At 34.5% G+C, this 16,926-nt stretch overlaps 1 protein-coding gene across 6 annotated transcripts in view; it reads right to left on the reverse strand.

Annotated features, from left to right (window-relative positions):
* Window positions 1-950: 950 nt before the first annotated feature.
* Window positions 951-16,926, reverse strand: part of Elba1 (Early boundary activity 1) — a 39,268-nt gene continuing 23,292 nt past the window's right edge. For all 6 annotated transcript variants that reach the window (XM_067768287.1, XM_067768288.1, XM_067768289.1 and 3 more), the window contains exon 2: window positions 951-2,733. In XM_067768287.1, coding sequence (XP_067624388.1) covers window positions 1,680-2,657 — 978 coding nt within the window. In that variant the 5' untranslated portion in view covers window positions 2,658-2,733 and the 3' untranslated portion in view covers window positions 951-1,679. The remainder of the gene's footprint in view (window positions 2,734-16,926) is intronic.

The following is a 16,926-nucleotide window of genomic DNA, read 5'->3' on the forward strand; positions in this document are numbered from 1 at the left end:
ATAATTTGAAAATTTAGTCCCTGTCTTGGGTTTAAAAGAATTAAGTAATCAAGTAATTAAAATAAATCAAACAATTAAGATAAATATAATAATTATAAATAGTCAAACAATAATCAAATAATAATAGAAAGTAATCAAATAATTACTTACGATAATCAAATAGAATTTGAAAAAAAAATAATCACGCTTATTGGTCGTCAAAAAATAATTGGAACAAGTAAGGAAGGCTAAGTACGGGTTTAACCGAACATTACATACTCAGCTGCCAAATTACAGCTTGCAAAACTTTTAAATTACCTTCTTTTAAAAGTGGGCGGTGCCACGCCCATTGTCCAAACTTTTACTATTTTTCTATTGTGCGTCATAAGGTCAACCCACCTACCAAGTTTCATCGCTTTATACGTCTTTGGTAATGAATTATCGCACTTTTTCGGTTTTTCGAAATTTTCGATATCAAAAAAGTGGGCGTGGTTATAGTCCCATTTTAAATAGCGATCTGAGATGAGTGCCGAGGAACTTTTACCAAATTTCATTAAGATAACTCAAAATTTACTCAAGTTATCGTGTTTCCGGCAGACGGACGGACGGACATGGCTAAATGAATTTCTTTTTTATCCCAGATCATTTCGATATATAGAAAGAAGTATATATATATCGCGATTAGTTTATGCCGTTACGGGGTACCTTTATGCGAACAAAATTAATATACCCTGTGAGCTCTGCTCAGTATAAAAATTAGGCACTGTCTTGAATTAATAAGAAATAAGTAACTAAAAGTAATCAAATAATTATAATCAGTAATCAAGTAATTATAACTAATTAATATTAATCAAAAAATATTAAAAAAAGAATGGAAATAATCAAACAACCAAAGTTACTCAAACAACTAAAATTAATCAAATACTTACGTATATTAGTCAAATATTAATTGAAAACAGTAAAATAATTAATTTTTATGTAATAACAAATTTAATTATTCGAATGATTTCTTTATTAATACGAACGAGGCCAGTGAAGTACGTACTAAATTAAATTCTTTTTTTTTTATTGGAAAACTACAGAAATAATTAAAAATAATCATAAATTATAATAATTATATAATTAAAATAATAAAAATAATAACATAGCGATGTTAATAATGCAACTGAAAAAAATTAATTATATAATTTTTGTGTGAAATTAAGTTATTTTAATCATTAAAAAGGCTTACCTACTGACACTTAATCATTAAATAATTGCTTCAAGATAACAATATATAATTAATAATAAGTAACAATAGTAGTCATTACTAAAATTACAACATACAAAATTTCAGTAATATCAATGCTAACTCTTTTAAAATATTTTAACTACATTCATCATTTTGATCGATAAAGAAAGTGATTACTGTAAACGCAATGTAAAAAAGGTGAAGTTATTATTGTTGCAGTTGTAAAAGTCTTGTAATTCTAATCATTTTCGCTGTGTTCTACGTACTTATATATAATCTTAAATAAATAATATATACATTACATGCAAAAACTTATGTTTAGTTACAAAAAACAAATATGATCTTTTTATGAAGAATAATGGTAAAATTTTAAATTAATTACATTTTTAGGATTCGTAAAACCTAATCGTAACGAATAGTTCACAACTAAATATATTTTTTTTGCATTCTGCTAGAATTTTGTCAACCCCTACTCCTCCGCAGTAGCCATTCTCAACTTTTTACAAACGTCAGCACATTTTCCTGTTACTGCCATCTTCACCTCTTGTTTTGTGACGTTTCTTGTTAATTTCATGAAATATATAATATCATCGATAACGTAAGGATCTAATTGTCCCTTAAGTGGCATATCAAATTCCATAAATGCTGGAGATTTTTTACCCGATAAACTGTGTGTAGCCAATATGCTATCATCGAATATTAAACTTAAAATTTTACGTGTTATTGCAGATCCTGAACTTTCCCAATTAACTTCATGAAAAGTTTCCTTTTCGATTTTAGTGCCATTGGGACCGATAATAACCATTTCTACGCCATTTTCCAATATTACGTTGCTTTCAAGTATTTTTTTGATTTGCTCATCCATAGAATACAATCTCTTTCTCGTAGTTCTAGAACGATTTAAATGCTTGAATTTCTTCTCCCTTGTATTTGAATGTGTTTTATCACTGGAAGCGCTTGACAAATTTTGAGGCTCATCATAAATAGCGCTGACAAACGGAAAACACATGCTTTCATATTGTGGCTCTATAGCTGGCACTTTTGCCACTTGCTTTAGTTCAATTTCTTTCATAGTTTTACGATTCTTCGCTGCTAGATGAGATAAGTCGTCAATTGCAGGGCGCTTTTTCTTCACGGTAGGTTCCGTCGGTTTCGGTATAACTAAGTTGAGCGCACCATCCTGTATACAATTATTTTCCGAATATTCAGTATATCTTGCTTTAGCGCTTAAACTACCCTTGTCAGTATTAACTGTAGGTGCGTTGTTAGGGTTGTCTGGCCTCTGAGTGTTGTTTATGTTGCTACTTTCATCAGCAACGCCTTGCTCTGACGCCATCTTCAGCAACATTTGGAATATATTGATTTTGGCCATGATCTCGTCATCGAAATTTTCATTTTCTTTACCTTCAGTGTTGTTATATTTCCAAAACAGTTTCTTATATGACATTGTTGGATACTTCTGTGCGATATGCAAAAGATATTTGGATCAGTAGGAACTTTTTCAAATATATATGCGAAATAACCTGTAAATGAAAAACGAAACGGACGGAAAAAAAGTTAGGTAACAGTGAAAATCAAATATGAATGTAAATGTTAATATATTAGAATCAAAAGTAATTAAAATCTTAACTAAGATGCCAAAATTGGCTTGAGAAAGTGTACGGCTTCTCACCAGCAGTAAAGTATAGAGCAATAGAAATAAAAAAGTGCTTGAAAGCAGGGGCCGAAACTGTTATTCCTTTTATAATATAATTCCTTGCAAAACTATTAATTTTGGACTTTTAATATATTTGGATCAAGATAAAAATTATTTTCGGATTTTATTTGTTGAGTCCGATAGAACTAGTTAAACTCGGACTTTTAAAAATAAAAGTCGGGGAATAAAAGTTAAATCCGGACTTTTATTTTTTAAGGCCAAAATAAATATCCCACTTGATAATACAGAAACGGCTTATCCGAAACAAACAATTTTTTTTTAATTCGGATAAGCCGTTTCTTTGTTATCAAGCCGGACTTTTATTTTGGCCTTAAAAAATAAAAGTCCAGATTTAACTTTTATTTCCGGACTTTTATTTTTATAACTCCGAGTTTAACTAGTTCTATCGAACTCAAAAAATAAAAATACAGATATTACTTTTATATATGGACTTTTATGGAAAAAGTTCGAAAAATAAAAAGGATGCATGATTCGACATTATATTGCTATAGGGATACCTGGGAACTCAAACATTTTCACCTAGGACAATTTTTTGACCAGGACATTTTCGACTCCGAAAAAAAATAATTATTATTTTCCGTATATGCTTGAAAGGCCAATTTTTTGCCAATCTGAGAAAATTAGGTTATTGATAAAATCTTCAAAAGTCAACATTGAAAAATCTTTAAAAAAATTGGGGTAATTTAACTCCATAGTGCGGCAGAAAGAACGATATAACAGTCATGACAACGAATGCGAGTTAAGAGTGTTATGAGGACTACCGAAGATTCGAATAAAAGTGTGAGCATTACAAGACAGCGAATATGACATAGGTACTGAGTTCGATGAAAAGCGTTGTAAGTTGGTTATGGTAAAGTTATACAAAAATGTGAATTTGTATTCCTTTTGCTGGTGGTCATACCAATAATTTTTTATTGTAGTGAGTATTGGCATGTATTTGATACCTCCCTAACGCTCGAACTCAAACCTATTTTACCACATTTGCATGAACGCCGCCTTTTGTCTGACAAAGCAACGGGTTACCCACCCAGATGTCTCTACATCATTCGAATCATCGGTGGACGAGTTTTCACTAACTCCTCTGTACGATCTCTTTTCTTCTTTATCACACAATTCTGCGCATCTGCTCTTTTGACAAAGAAACTTTTTTTTTAATTTGTCACAGCATTGTCGCCTTTGCTGTAACCAAGTAACTGAAAGGAAAGATCAAATAAGTTTATCTGATCTAGATAGTGTTCTCAAAGTTTTGGAAGTTATGTTACTGGTTTCACAGCAGAAGGGGAAAAGAGAATTAATAGGTAACGACCTGCAACTCTTCCTTATCTAAAATTGAAAAAACTCAGGCTAAACTTCGTTTTCCGAAATTCATTAAATCGTTGGCTCAAAGTGTAAACCTTCTAAGTTCTATTTTTGACAAAATCAGTTTTTGTGTATTTTGGTAGTGTAGCACTACCGGGGCAAAACAAGATCATTATATGATGACTATTAACAAATGAAATGGATTTCATTGTATTTAATGAAAAAGTTGTTTGGCTGCCGTCCAGGTGGGTAGTAATGATAGCTTTTGGAATTACCGTCAACTTCTAAATTCCTTATTACAAGGACTTGGGAGAAGTAATTAAATCCTTTCATCCACCGCAAAAGAATTGATGACATTTCAATTCTTAAAAAAATACCATAAGCAATTTCGTTTTTTGAGGCTCGAGTACAATAAATTTAATTCAATTTTTTGTTTTTTTTTTTTTTTTTTTAGCATCCAACTGTATACATAGAATAAATCTAACAAATTTTTGGTTTTTTTAAAGTAATTCATAATTAATTAAACTTAATAAACTTGATGGGCATGGATGGATTGCTCTCAGTAGTGCATCCATTTTTTTGTTTTTTTTTTAATTAAATTACATCCCAATACTTTCCCATTCCTTGAAGGAATTTCTAAAGTAATTAAAAAACTGCTTCTGTTTTGAGAGAAGAAAAAAAATTTACAATAAAACAGTGAATATATCCCCGAGCATGGGGTAAAAAGTGTCTTCGACAGATGACCCGGCACTGCAAAAATCTGTTGGCCAGGCATAGAATAGAAATAACAAGTAAGGAAGGCTAAGTTCGGGTGTAACCGAACATTACATACTCAGTTGAGAGATATGGAGACAAAATAAGGAAAATCACCATGTAGGAAAATGAACCTAGGGTAACCCTGGAATGTGGTTGTATGCCATGTGTATCAAATGGAAGGTATTAAAGAGTATTTTAAGAGAGAGTAGGCCATAGTTCTATGGATGGACGCCATTTAGGGATATCACCATAAAGGTGGACCAGGGCTGACTCTAGAATTTGTTTGTACGATATGGGTATCAAATGAAAGGTGTTACTGAGCATTTTAAGAGGGAGTGGGCCTTAGGTCTATAGGTGGACGCCTTTTCGAGATATCGTCATTAGGGTGGGCCAGGGGTGACTCTAGAATGTTTGTACGATATGGGTATCAAACGAAAGGTGTTACTGAGCATTTTAAGAGGGAGTGGGCATTAGGTCTAAAGGTGGACGCCTTTTCGAGGTATCGCCATTAGGGTGGGTCAGGGGTGACTCTAGAAAGTGTTTGTACGATATGGGTATCAAATGAAAGGTGGTAATGAGTATTTTAAAAGGGAGTAATCCTTAGTTCTATAGGTGGACGCCTTTTCGAGATATCGCCATAAAGGTGAACCAAGAGTGACTCTGGAATGTTTGTACGATATGGGTATCAAACGAAAGGTGTTACTGAGCGTTTTAAGAGGGAGTGGGCATTAGGTCTATAGGTGGACGCCTTTTCGAGATATCGCCATTAGGGTGGGCCAGGGTGACTCTAGAATGTGTTTGTACGATATGGGTATCAAATGAAAGGTGGTAATGAGTATTTTAAAAGGGAGTAGTCCTTAGTTCTATAGGTGGACGCCTTTTCGAGATATCGCCATAAAGGTGGACCAAGGGTGACTCTAGAATGTTTGTACGATATGGGTATCAAACGAAAGGTGTTACTGAGCATTTTAAGAGGGAGTGGGCATTAGGTCTATAGGTGGACGCCTTTTCGAGATATCGCCATTAGGGTGCGCCAGGTGTGACTCTAGAATGTTTGTACGATATGGGTATCAAACGAAAGGTGTTACTGAGCATTTTAAGAGGGAGTGGGCATTAGGTCTATAGGTGGACGCCTTTTCGAGATATCGCCATTAGGGTGGGCCAGGGGTGACTCTAGAATGTTTGTACGATACGGGTATCAAACGAAAGGTGCTACTGAGCATTTTAAGAGGGAGTGGACATTAGGTCTATAGGTGGACGCCTTTTCGAGATATCGAAATTAGGGTGGGCCAGGGGTGACTCTAGAATGTTTGTACGATATGGGTATCAAACGAAAGGTGTTACTGAGCATTTTAAGAGGGAGTAGGCATTAGGTCTATAGGTGGACGCCTTTTCGAGATATCGCCATTAGGGTGGGCCAGGGGTGACTCTAGAATGTGTTTGTACGATATGGATATCAAATTAAAGGTATTAATGAGGGTTTTAAAAGCGAGTGGCCCTTAGATGTATGTATGAAGGCGTTCTCGCGATATCGACCAAAATGTGGACCAGGTGATCCAGAAAATCGCCCATTTTCACAGAGAACAGTTACCGTCATAGAATCTATGCCCCTACTGAATTTGAGAAGGATTGGTAAATTTTTGTTCGATTTATGGCATTAAAAGTATTCTAGACAAACTAAATGAAAATGGGCGGAGCCACGCCCATTTTGAAATTTTCTTTTATTTTTGTATTTTGTTGCATCATATCATTACTGGAGATGAATTTTGACTTAATTTACTTATATACAGTAAAGATATTAAATTTTTTGTTAAAATTTGAATTAAAAAAAAAAATTTTTTAAAAGTGGGCGTGTTCTTCATCTAATTTTGCTAATTTTTATTTAGCACATATATAGTAATAGTAGTAACGTTCCTGCAAAATTTCATCATGATATCTTCAACGACTGCCAAATTACAGCTTGCAAAACTTTTAAATTACCTTCTTGTAAAAGTGGGCGGTGCCACGCCCATTGTCCAAAATCTTACTAATTTTCTATTCTACGTCATAACGTCAACACATTTACCAAGTTTCATCGCTTTAACCATCTTTGGCAATGAATTATCGCATTTTTTCGGTTTTTGAAATTTTCGATATCGAAAAAGTGGGCGTGGTTATAGTCCGATATCGTTCATTTTAAATAGCGATCTGAGATGAGTGCCCAGGAATATACATACCAAATTTCATCGAAATACCTCAAAATTTACTCAAGTTATCGTGTTAACGGACGGACGGACGGACGGACGGACGGACATGGCTCAATCGAATTTTTTTTCGATCCTGATGATTTTGATATATGGAAGTCTATATCTATCTCGATTCCTTTATACCTGTACAACCAACCGTTATCCAATCAAAGTTAATATACTCTGTGAGCTCTGCTCAACTGAGTATAAAAATTATGGAGCCAAAGGAACAACCGCTATTTTAGGTGAACGATAAAAACGCGGCGCCTAGATGTTGCCGATAAAGGAGTTTAGCAGCTCCTGAAACGGATCTATACAAAGAGCTTTGGCAGTTGGGTGACATCTTCCGCATTCATTTCATGATAAGACATCCTTGTTGCGAGGTAATTCTTTGATACGAGCATCAGTACAGGAATGATGAGGCTATGCCATCGCAGCTTGGAGTACTTTAAGGTATCTTCTATAGAATTAACTTAGTAAATAAGGTCATGAGGAGAAATGTTGTCCTAAATTTAGCTTGGTTGCGAACAACTCAAAAAGATCCTTCCCAAACCTTGTAGAGATGCACCTAAATTTTATTCCGAAATAGAGGCATACAAACGTTTTTCATCCTGCTGCCCCCCCAGAATTTAGCATACAATAAATATGAGGTAACGCTTTTTCCCAGAAGTAGTACTTTGGATTTCTTAGGTAAATCGGAAGTAAAATTTCTTTCGATGATCAAATACTACGTGCTGTAAGCCTTTTAAGAACAGGGTTTGTCCTGATAAATGATTCCAATCAAGGCCGCTATCAAAGCTAATGGAATGGTCCTAGAAATATACGTCGAAGTTTTCCGCACCGCAGATCCTGGATTCAATTCCCGGGAAAAGCAACAAATAAAATTGAGAAACAAATTTGTTCACTTAGAAACAAGCTTTTGTAAACGGGCTCGCCCCTCGGCAGGGATTCGTCCACATAAATCGAATACATGAATTAACTTGGCATTTTCAATAACTTTCCCAATCCCTTTGAGGAAGAGAATGTGAAATTGAAAAGAACTTTTGACATTTCATGTAATGCAATTGAAAATGTTTCAATAACAATTCTAACTTCTTTCTTAAATACTGGGACAGAAATTATATTTTTTCATTACAAATAAATTCATGTATTCGAGCCTCAAAAAAAGAAAGTTTTCTATGCTTTTCTCTGGTGAATTGAAATGTTGTAATTTTTTTTGCTGTGAAGAAAACATGGCTCAATTATATGGTTGGCTCATCTCATCAGCTGATTTTATTCATTTTATCGCATGGTCGATGTGATTGTCAAAAGCAGATGGCAAACTCAAAATGAAACCAACACATTGGCAACATTTTCTTACAACATACAAAAACTGCTAAGTTTTATGTTTCCATTCCATACCATTCGCACCAACACAAACACGCAGATTTTGACAATCCGAGCTAACATAATATTATTTTGTTTTTGTACAGATAGTTGAACCATGGAAGAAAATTTGTCAAAACTGTTAAGTTCAATCCCTTATAAGAAGCTAATTATGGTTTAGAGAGATACGTTGCTGGTCTCCATGTAAGCCTAAGCCGACGAAATTCTAATGTAGGCTATCTTAAACTGTTTTTTTAGATACTACAATAGGGAATTTTGAAAATTTTCCGTTTATTATAATTCTTTTTTATATGTATGTCCTCGTATGGTACCTGCGTGCTTTGGTTTAAAAAATCACATTCGTTTGCGATGTGCGCAATCATATTCATGATAGGTCAATGTACAGCTTCAAGGTTATTTGCTGGTTGTGTGCGTATTTGCAAATGTGTGGCTGTGAAACCAGTTAGGTGCTTACTCAAGTTTACCTTTGTATTCGTGCGTGGGTGCTACTTTTTAATTGTTCGATGACGATGCATGAATACCATTGTATATCCTTGAGTCTCAACATAATAATTGTTTACAGCTATGTGTTTTGTAAACAAAGACAACAAAAACCATTTTTTACTTTTACGAGCTACGAATAGAGCTATTAAATTGCATTTCTTTTGTATGTTGTTGAATGCACTATTTTGTATTTAAAAAAAAAAAAAATGGTTGTACATATTGTTGTCAATATTAACAAACGGTGTGATTAAATTTTTATAAATGCTTTAAATTTTGATCTTGCATATCTCATCATTGCATTTTTTTCTTATTAAAACTTATATCAAAAGAATAAAACAGCCTGCTTACCAACAATCTAGGAAAAATTCTAGATAGTACATTGTCGTGGAAGCTGTACATGGAGGAGGGAGAGAAGAAGGCCTCAACAGCGTTTTATGCATGTAAAAGAATATTGGGTTGTAGGTGGGATTTATCGCCCTCTCTCTCTGTCATTGAATATTTAGAGCGATTGACGAGGCTATCCTTTACTATGGAGCCTTTATACTTAAAAAAAAAAAAGAGGTGGAAGGTTGGCGCTAGGGTGCTCAAATGACCGACGAGGCGATGCACATATACCAATCGTTCCAAAGTAATGAAAAAGTGCTTTTAAGATGGATGTAGTAGCCATGACTAAAGCAGTAGAAACACTGGCGAAAATTAGCTTAAACTTCAGCCATGCCAATTTTTATATTGACAACCAAGCTGCAATTAAGGCATTAGTGAAAATGTGTAAGAAAGGAATTCCTGGAAAGAGTCGAATTAGAGAGAAATATTCATCTTTATTGGGTCCCAATCCATATGGGAGTAGAAGCGAATGGAAAACAAAAATTAGCTAGCTAAAAAGGGCACATCGCTTGAACCTTGTATCGTACATATCCCAATCAGATTGGGCGAGATTAAGAGTGGGCAAGGTTTACACATGTTCGCTCAAGCGGGAAAGAGGTGGGCTCTAGTCCGAGGCCGTGAAGTGTCGAAGATCATGCGCATGTCTTACAACATTAGGGTAACACAGTTCCTCTTATCATTGAAAAGATGGGACAATAGACTCATGATGAAAATGAACTGCCTTCTGATATTACATGCTTTGAAATAAGGCATTGCCATCGATTCTCAATGTGGAAGAAAGTGAGGGTTGGAAGAGGAAACAATGGTGTACCTTTTTTGTTCTTGCCCTACATTAACAAGGCTATGAGCGAGCTTTAAGGAGTGGTACAACTATCAGATGTCAAAAGGATTAAGTTTTTATATTACATAAGTCCTGGTTTCTGATAGGGTTTTTTTCATGGTGCTCATAGACCAAACAGTCAACGTAACTAACCTAAATGCCCTACTGACAATTTTGACGTCAATCCATAATATTTGACAAAAATTAAAATTTTAGTGGGGTTTATATGGAGATTTTCGCGCCAAGTGTTTCTACTTGAAGAATTTTAATTGTCCAATATGAACAAAAAAGACGGGTGCAAATGTTGGGTACATTAACTGTGAAAAGGAAAGAATCAAAATTTGCCCGACTTGCGATGATACTGAGTCTCAAAATGTCGGTCTTTCTTGCTGAAGTTAAAAAAAAAAACAAGTAAGGAAGGCTAAGTTTGGGTGTAACCGAACATTACATCGTCAGCTGAGAGCTTTGGAGACAAAATAAGGGAACTTCACCATGTAGGAAAATGAAACTAGGGTAAAACTGGAATGTGTTTGTATATCATGGGTATCAAATGGAAGGTGTTAATGAGTATTTTAAAAGGAAGTGGGCTTTAGTTCTATAGGTGGACGCCTTTTCGAGGTATCGCCATAAATGTGGAACAGGGGTGACTCTATAATGTGTCTGTACGATAAGGGTATCAAATTAAAGGTACTAATGAGGGTTTTAAGAGGGAGTGGCCCTTTGTAGTATATGTGAAGGCGTTTTCAAAACCTCGACCAAAGTGTGGACCAGGGTGACCCAGAACATCTTCTGTCGGGTACCGCTAATTTATTTATATATGTCATACCACGAACAGTATACCTGCCAAGACTCCAAGGGCTTTTGATTTCGCCCTACAGACCTTTTTCATTTTTTTCTACTTAATATGGTAGGTGTCAAACCCATTTTGCAAAGTTTTTTCTAAAGCTGTATTTTACGTCAATCCAATTACCATGTTTCATCTCTTTTTTCATATTTGGCACAGAATTATGGCATTTTTTCATTTTTCGTAATTTTCGATATCGAAAAAGTAGCCGTGGACATAGTCGGATTTTGCCCATTTTTCTACCAAGATAAAGTGAGTTCAGATAAGTACCTGAACTAAGTTTAGTAAAAATATATCGACTTTTGCTCAAGTTATCGTGTTAACAGTCGAGCGGAAGGACAGACGGTCGACTGTGTATAAAAACTGGGCATGGCTTCAAACCAACTTCGCCCATTTTCACAAAAAACAATTATCGTTAGAGAATCTAAGCCCCTACCAAATTTCACAAGGATTGGTAAATTTTTGTTCGACTTATGGCATTAAAAGTGTTCTAGACAAATTAAATCAAATAGGGCGAAGCCACGCCCATTTTGAAATTATCTTTTATCTTTGTATTTTGTTGCACCATATCATTACTGGAGTCGAATGTTGACATAACTTATTTTTATACTGTAAAGATATTAAATTTTTTGTTAAAATTTTACTTTAAAAAAATTTTTTTTTTTAAGTGGGCGTGTTCGTCATCCGATTTTGCAAATTTTTATTTAGCGCACATATAGGAATAGGAGTAACGTTCCTGCCAAATTTCATCATGATGTCTTCAACGACTGCCAATTTCAGGTTGCAAAACTTTTCTATTCTGCATCATAGGTCTACCCACTTACCAAGTTTCATCGTTTTATACGTATTTGGTAATGAATTATCGCATTTTTTCGGTTTTTCGAAATTTTCGATATCGAAGAAGTGGGCGTGGTTATAGTCCGATTTCGTTCATTTTAAATAGCGATCTGAGATGAGTGCCCAGGAACCACATACCAAATTTCATCAAGATACCTCAAAATTTACTCAAGTTATCGTGTTTACGGACGGACGGACGGACATGGCTAAACAAATTTCTTTACTCGCCCAGATCATTTTGATATATAGAAGTCTATATCTATTTCGATTAGTTTATGTCATTACGGATTACCGTTATGTGAGCAAAATTAATATACTCTCTGAGCTCTGCTCTGCTGAGTAAAAAAATTAAAGGCGCGACAACTTTCGAAGAGTTTTTGTGCCGAGCTTGACTTTCAATTTGCGTCATGCTTCCTTTAACTTTTCCTTCAAGCAGGCGGGTCGGGACTTACATGTTTTAAGCTACCTCGGAATGGCATCTGCAAGGCAGATGAACTTTCATTGCAGAAATATACTCGGGATGTTTTGCATAATCATTGCCGAGGGGCAACTCCATTGGAAAAACTTTCTTCTAATTGAACAAATTTTGTTTTGAAAATTTTGATGTTGCTTTTCCACCACACCAAGGCGACCGCCGTTAAGTTTATTTTCGATGAATATTTAGTTGAGCAAGTCTTTACTCAGTTCTTCGAAAGATTTATGAACCTCCAAGCACTAGCGGCGGCGAGTATTTAATAAGATTTAATGATGAACTGTACAAGCCCAACGCGAGCGAATGAAAGATGACTTTCCGGCTAAGAACGAATTTTTATCGGAACCCGTCCATGGAGGCAGAGGACCAACATTTTCCTCTCAGCAGGAAGAACCAGGTGGGGAAAAAATTACATGTACTTGGTGTGACAAATAGGCGGCAGTTAATACAAAGAAGAAGCACCTCGCGCGCCTTGTTGGACGGCCATAACCCAAAAAATGTAAGGTCCATATCGTGTTATATGATCACTTATCAAAAATTGGTTTTACAAATGATAAACATGAAACTGTCAAACTATTTATAGAAATTATAACAAATAATGAACCTTCTGTGTCCGACTGTCCCTAGATCAGTTATATCATTAATCCGATTCACCGCTTCGATCACTCATCGTAAAACACGATACAGGCCAGATATTTTTTGAGTTTTTTCCGTGCTTTCCAAAAAAAAAAAGGTTATACACAATTTCATGTTCCTAAAAGGCATACACAAATAACAACGCAAGTTATGCATCCCAGTGTCTGCAAGCTACAAGGATCGATAGAATGAAAAAAAACATTTCGTTATTCTAAGTAGAATTAAGATTCAGGTACGAACGCAAAATACAAGTAAATATCTAACGAGCTCAACTTTTATGTGTGTGTGAACTTACCTATACAACTGTAAGCAAAGTATATTGAAATAGGTAAGCTAATCGATTGAAACAATAGCAAACACCGCTTTTTAAGTAGCTGCGTTCGTGTAAGCGCGAAAATTATAACGGATATTTTCGCGTTTTCTAACTACCTGCCAAAAACCTTCGCGTTGATTGGTCAGTTAATGGTTGTTAATAGTTACAAGTAACAGAAAATATTGCTATAAAAACTCAGCGAATTAGGTAAGAGAGCATCAGTCTTATTTCAACAGCTCAAGCAAAGACTAAGCAGAAAAAATTGATCGTCAAAGACAAATTAAAAAATTTTTTTAAAACTGTTTTTTTTTGAGGTGCTTAAGAAATAAAGGATAGAGCAATTTTTGCGCTTTTAAAGGTAAGTGTTTTTTACAGATTTAATGTTTCAAAAAACGAAAATTATTTCGATCTTAAACGTTGGTATCGTGAAGGCGAATTCAGTACAAGGTTTTGTTATCCCAACAGCTGATTGCTTCTTCTTAATTATTTTCCAAACAGCGCATTGTATTTTAATATGTCAGTTTATCGAAATCAAGGCGAATTCAGTACAAGGTGTTGTTATCCCAACAGCTGATTGCTTCTTCTTGATTATTTTCCATACAACGCCTTATAGTACAATATGTCAGTTAATCAGAATAAATGAAAATTTTCTTTTGACTTGACATCCTTCTGCACGGCGAATTTGTTGAATTCGCTTTGCCACCACCTGGTACGGATTCGCCTTGATGATAATTTTCTTTTGACTTGACACCAAGGCGAATCCATACCAGGTGGTGGCAAAGATTTCGATTAACTGGCATATTAAAGTACAAGACACTGTATGGAAAATAGTCAAGAAGAAGCAATCAGCTGTTGGGATAGCTACACCTGGTACTGAATTCGCCTTAAGTGACATACATATTCCTGCTCGGCGCATTAGCTGAATACGCTTTGCCATCACCTTGTGTATATTCGCCATAAATTGTATTAAAAAGCAAAGCTTTAAAGGTTGTTCAGAATTTTCTTCCTTGGAGTCCATGTTTGAAAAAAAAAAATACATTTTTGTAAAAATATTTTATATTTTTCTATTTTTAGATCCTAAAAACTACAGAAACTTATTTCTTAAATTCAGCCAAGAATGTCATACAAGAAACTAAAAATTAAATATAGTAAAATGGCAGAGAAGGAAAATCAAGTCATTGGGAATGATATGGTTAATGCTCTCAATGATGCTTTGCAAGAAATACTTAAACAACGCCATATTCAACTCTCATACAAGATAGCTGACGAAAGTCAAAATTTAACATATCAAACGTCACAAGAACACACTATCTACAACAACAATTATATAAAATCTGTGGAAGATATGGATCCTATAAGATACAAGATAGCTCACGAAAGTCAAAACTCAATATATCAAACGTCACAAGACAACACTATCTACAACAACAATTATATAAAATCTGTGGAAGATATGGATCCTACATGCCAGCCACTCAACTTAGTCAAGACAGTGCACATAGACATAACAAATGAAAAAAACAACAACAAACGTCCAGCTGACGAAGTCTTAGTGCAACCAATCTTGAAAAATCCTAAAATGATGAAAGAAGAACCTGCGTACGTAGAATCAACAAAACTACAACAACAAAGCAACAAACGAGCAGCAGACGAAACTTTAGTACAACCAATTTTGAAAAATGCAAAACTATTAGCTAAAGAAACTGACAACAAAGAGAATAAAATAGGCGGAGTACTACCCCTCTCAACAAATCTTCAAAATATGAATATGAATTCAGTTAATATTTCGTTTGATTCGCCCAAAAATCAATCGCTTGGATTAACAACAGCGAAGCTCTGCAAATCAAAAATATTTGGCGCAAAACGTATCAAAATAACACCAGCAAAGAAAATTGCAATTTCCAATATGAATGAAAATATTAGAAAAATTATTGATAAAAATACAATAGTTCAAAATGATGAGGAAATGGTCGTGTTGGGTTCAAATTGTACTACAATAGAGCGTAGAAATCTCGAACAAATTGACTGGCAAAAAAGTAGCTCCGCCGTAACACGAAATATATTAAAATATATTTTTGGTATACACGTTTTGGCTACACATAATTTATCTGGAAAAAAATCCCCAGCATTTATGGAAATGGATATGCCTGAAAAAGGACAATTAGATCCACTTATTATTGCTGATGTCGTCAATTTTATGGATTTAACATTGAACATGACTGAGAAGGAGGTAAAAATGGCGGTGACATCCGCTTGCGCAGATGCTGGGAAAAAATGTAAAAGGCGGAGCACTTCAGTGGAGAAGACGGAGGAGTGATGAAATGATGAAAAATTCAAAAATAATTTACCACGTCACAGTTTGGTTACTTTATTTAAGTTTTATTTATATAACTTGTATATATTTTTATTAAGAGTTCCTTGACCAAATAAGCTCAGTTTCTATGTGATAGTTTAAGTTTATTATTTAACCTTTGGTTGCTGTATATACATTTTTATAAAAAATATAAATAAATTACTTGTCACAAAATTTTGAGTATGAAATTTTAATGTTGGCTTATGCTATACGAAAGCTACTCTGGATTTATAATGAACCTATTAATGTATTTGGGTACTAACAGAAAAGAAATCGAAAGCTCTCTCTCAAGAGTTGAAAGGTTTTATTGAACTCACATAGAAGCTTTTCTGAATCACTAGCAAATGTGGCAGACGTTGCTCTATTCTCACTTTGGTTTATAGGCCTGATTACATTCTTCGGCGCAATAGAACAGAACGACAATCTATCACCAGAGAATTTGTACAAAATTGTGTACAAATTTGTGTACAAATTCTCTGCTATCACGAATCAAACAAAGAGTTCCACAGGGTGGATCCAAAATTTTGTTCCACACCAGACAGAGTTAAGGTCACCAGTTAATGGTGACTTAACCATAACCAGATAAAAAAGCTAATCGAAACAACCTTATAGAATTCAATGTAATCGATTAATGGTGCCATACCATAACGCTAAAGCCATAAGCAACCAATTGGTTTTTGGTTTTTCGCCATATCCATAACCTAAAAATATTTGAGTTGGAGAATTTATTAACTTTTTTAGATTTTATTTATTGTTTTGGATATGTTTTGATTAAGAGACTTATTTTTGTGGTATATGTTTTTAATTTTTTGCGTTTTCTTCATTTTTATGAAATTTTCACGATTTTTAGGTAAAGGCACCAATAACTAATGCCAAGTAATAAAATAATGGATAAGTAATAAAATAATTAAAAAAAAATTTTAGGTTAAACGCTTTTATTGAAAACAATATTTACATGAAGTAATAATAATACTAAAAGCTAGAAAATAATTAGATAGGTCGTAGGTACTAGTCATCACACTCCTGATCAATCTAGGGCGTAGATCAGACAATTAAATAAAATCGTTGGGCGCGTGAAATTTCTATTGATAGTCATATATAAGACCAACTGAACCCTAATCAGGTTATACTACGGCTCACATTTTTAGAAAGACTCCAAGTGGCATCTGCAGGCAGATGAGTTTTCACTGA

The sequence above is a fragment of the Eurosta solidaginis genome, chromosome 2, assembly GCF_040869045.1.
Source record: "Eurosta solidaginis isolate ZX-2024a chromosome 2, ASM4086904v1, whole genome shotgun sequence".
Classification (NCBI taxonomy): Eukaryota; Metazoa; Arthropoda; class Insecta; order Diptera; family Tephritidae; genus Eurosta; species Eurosta solidaginis.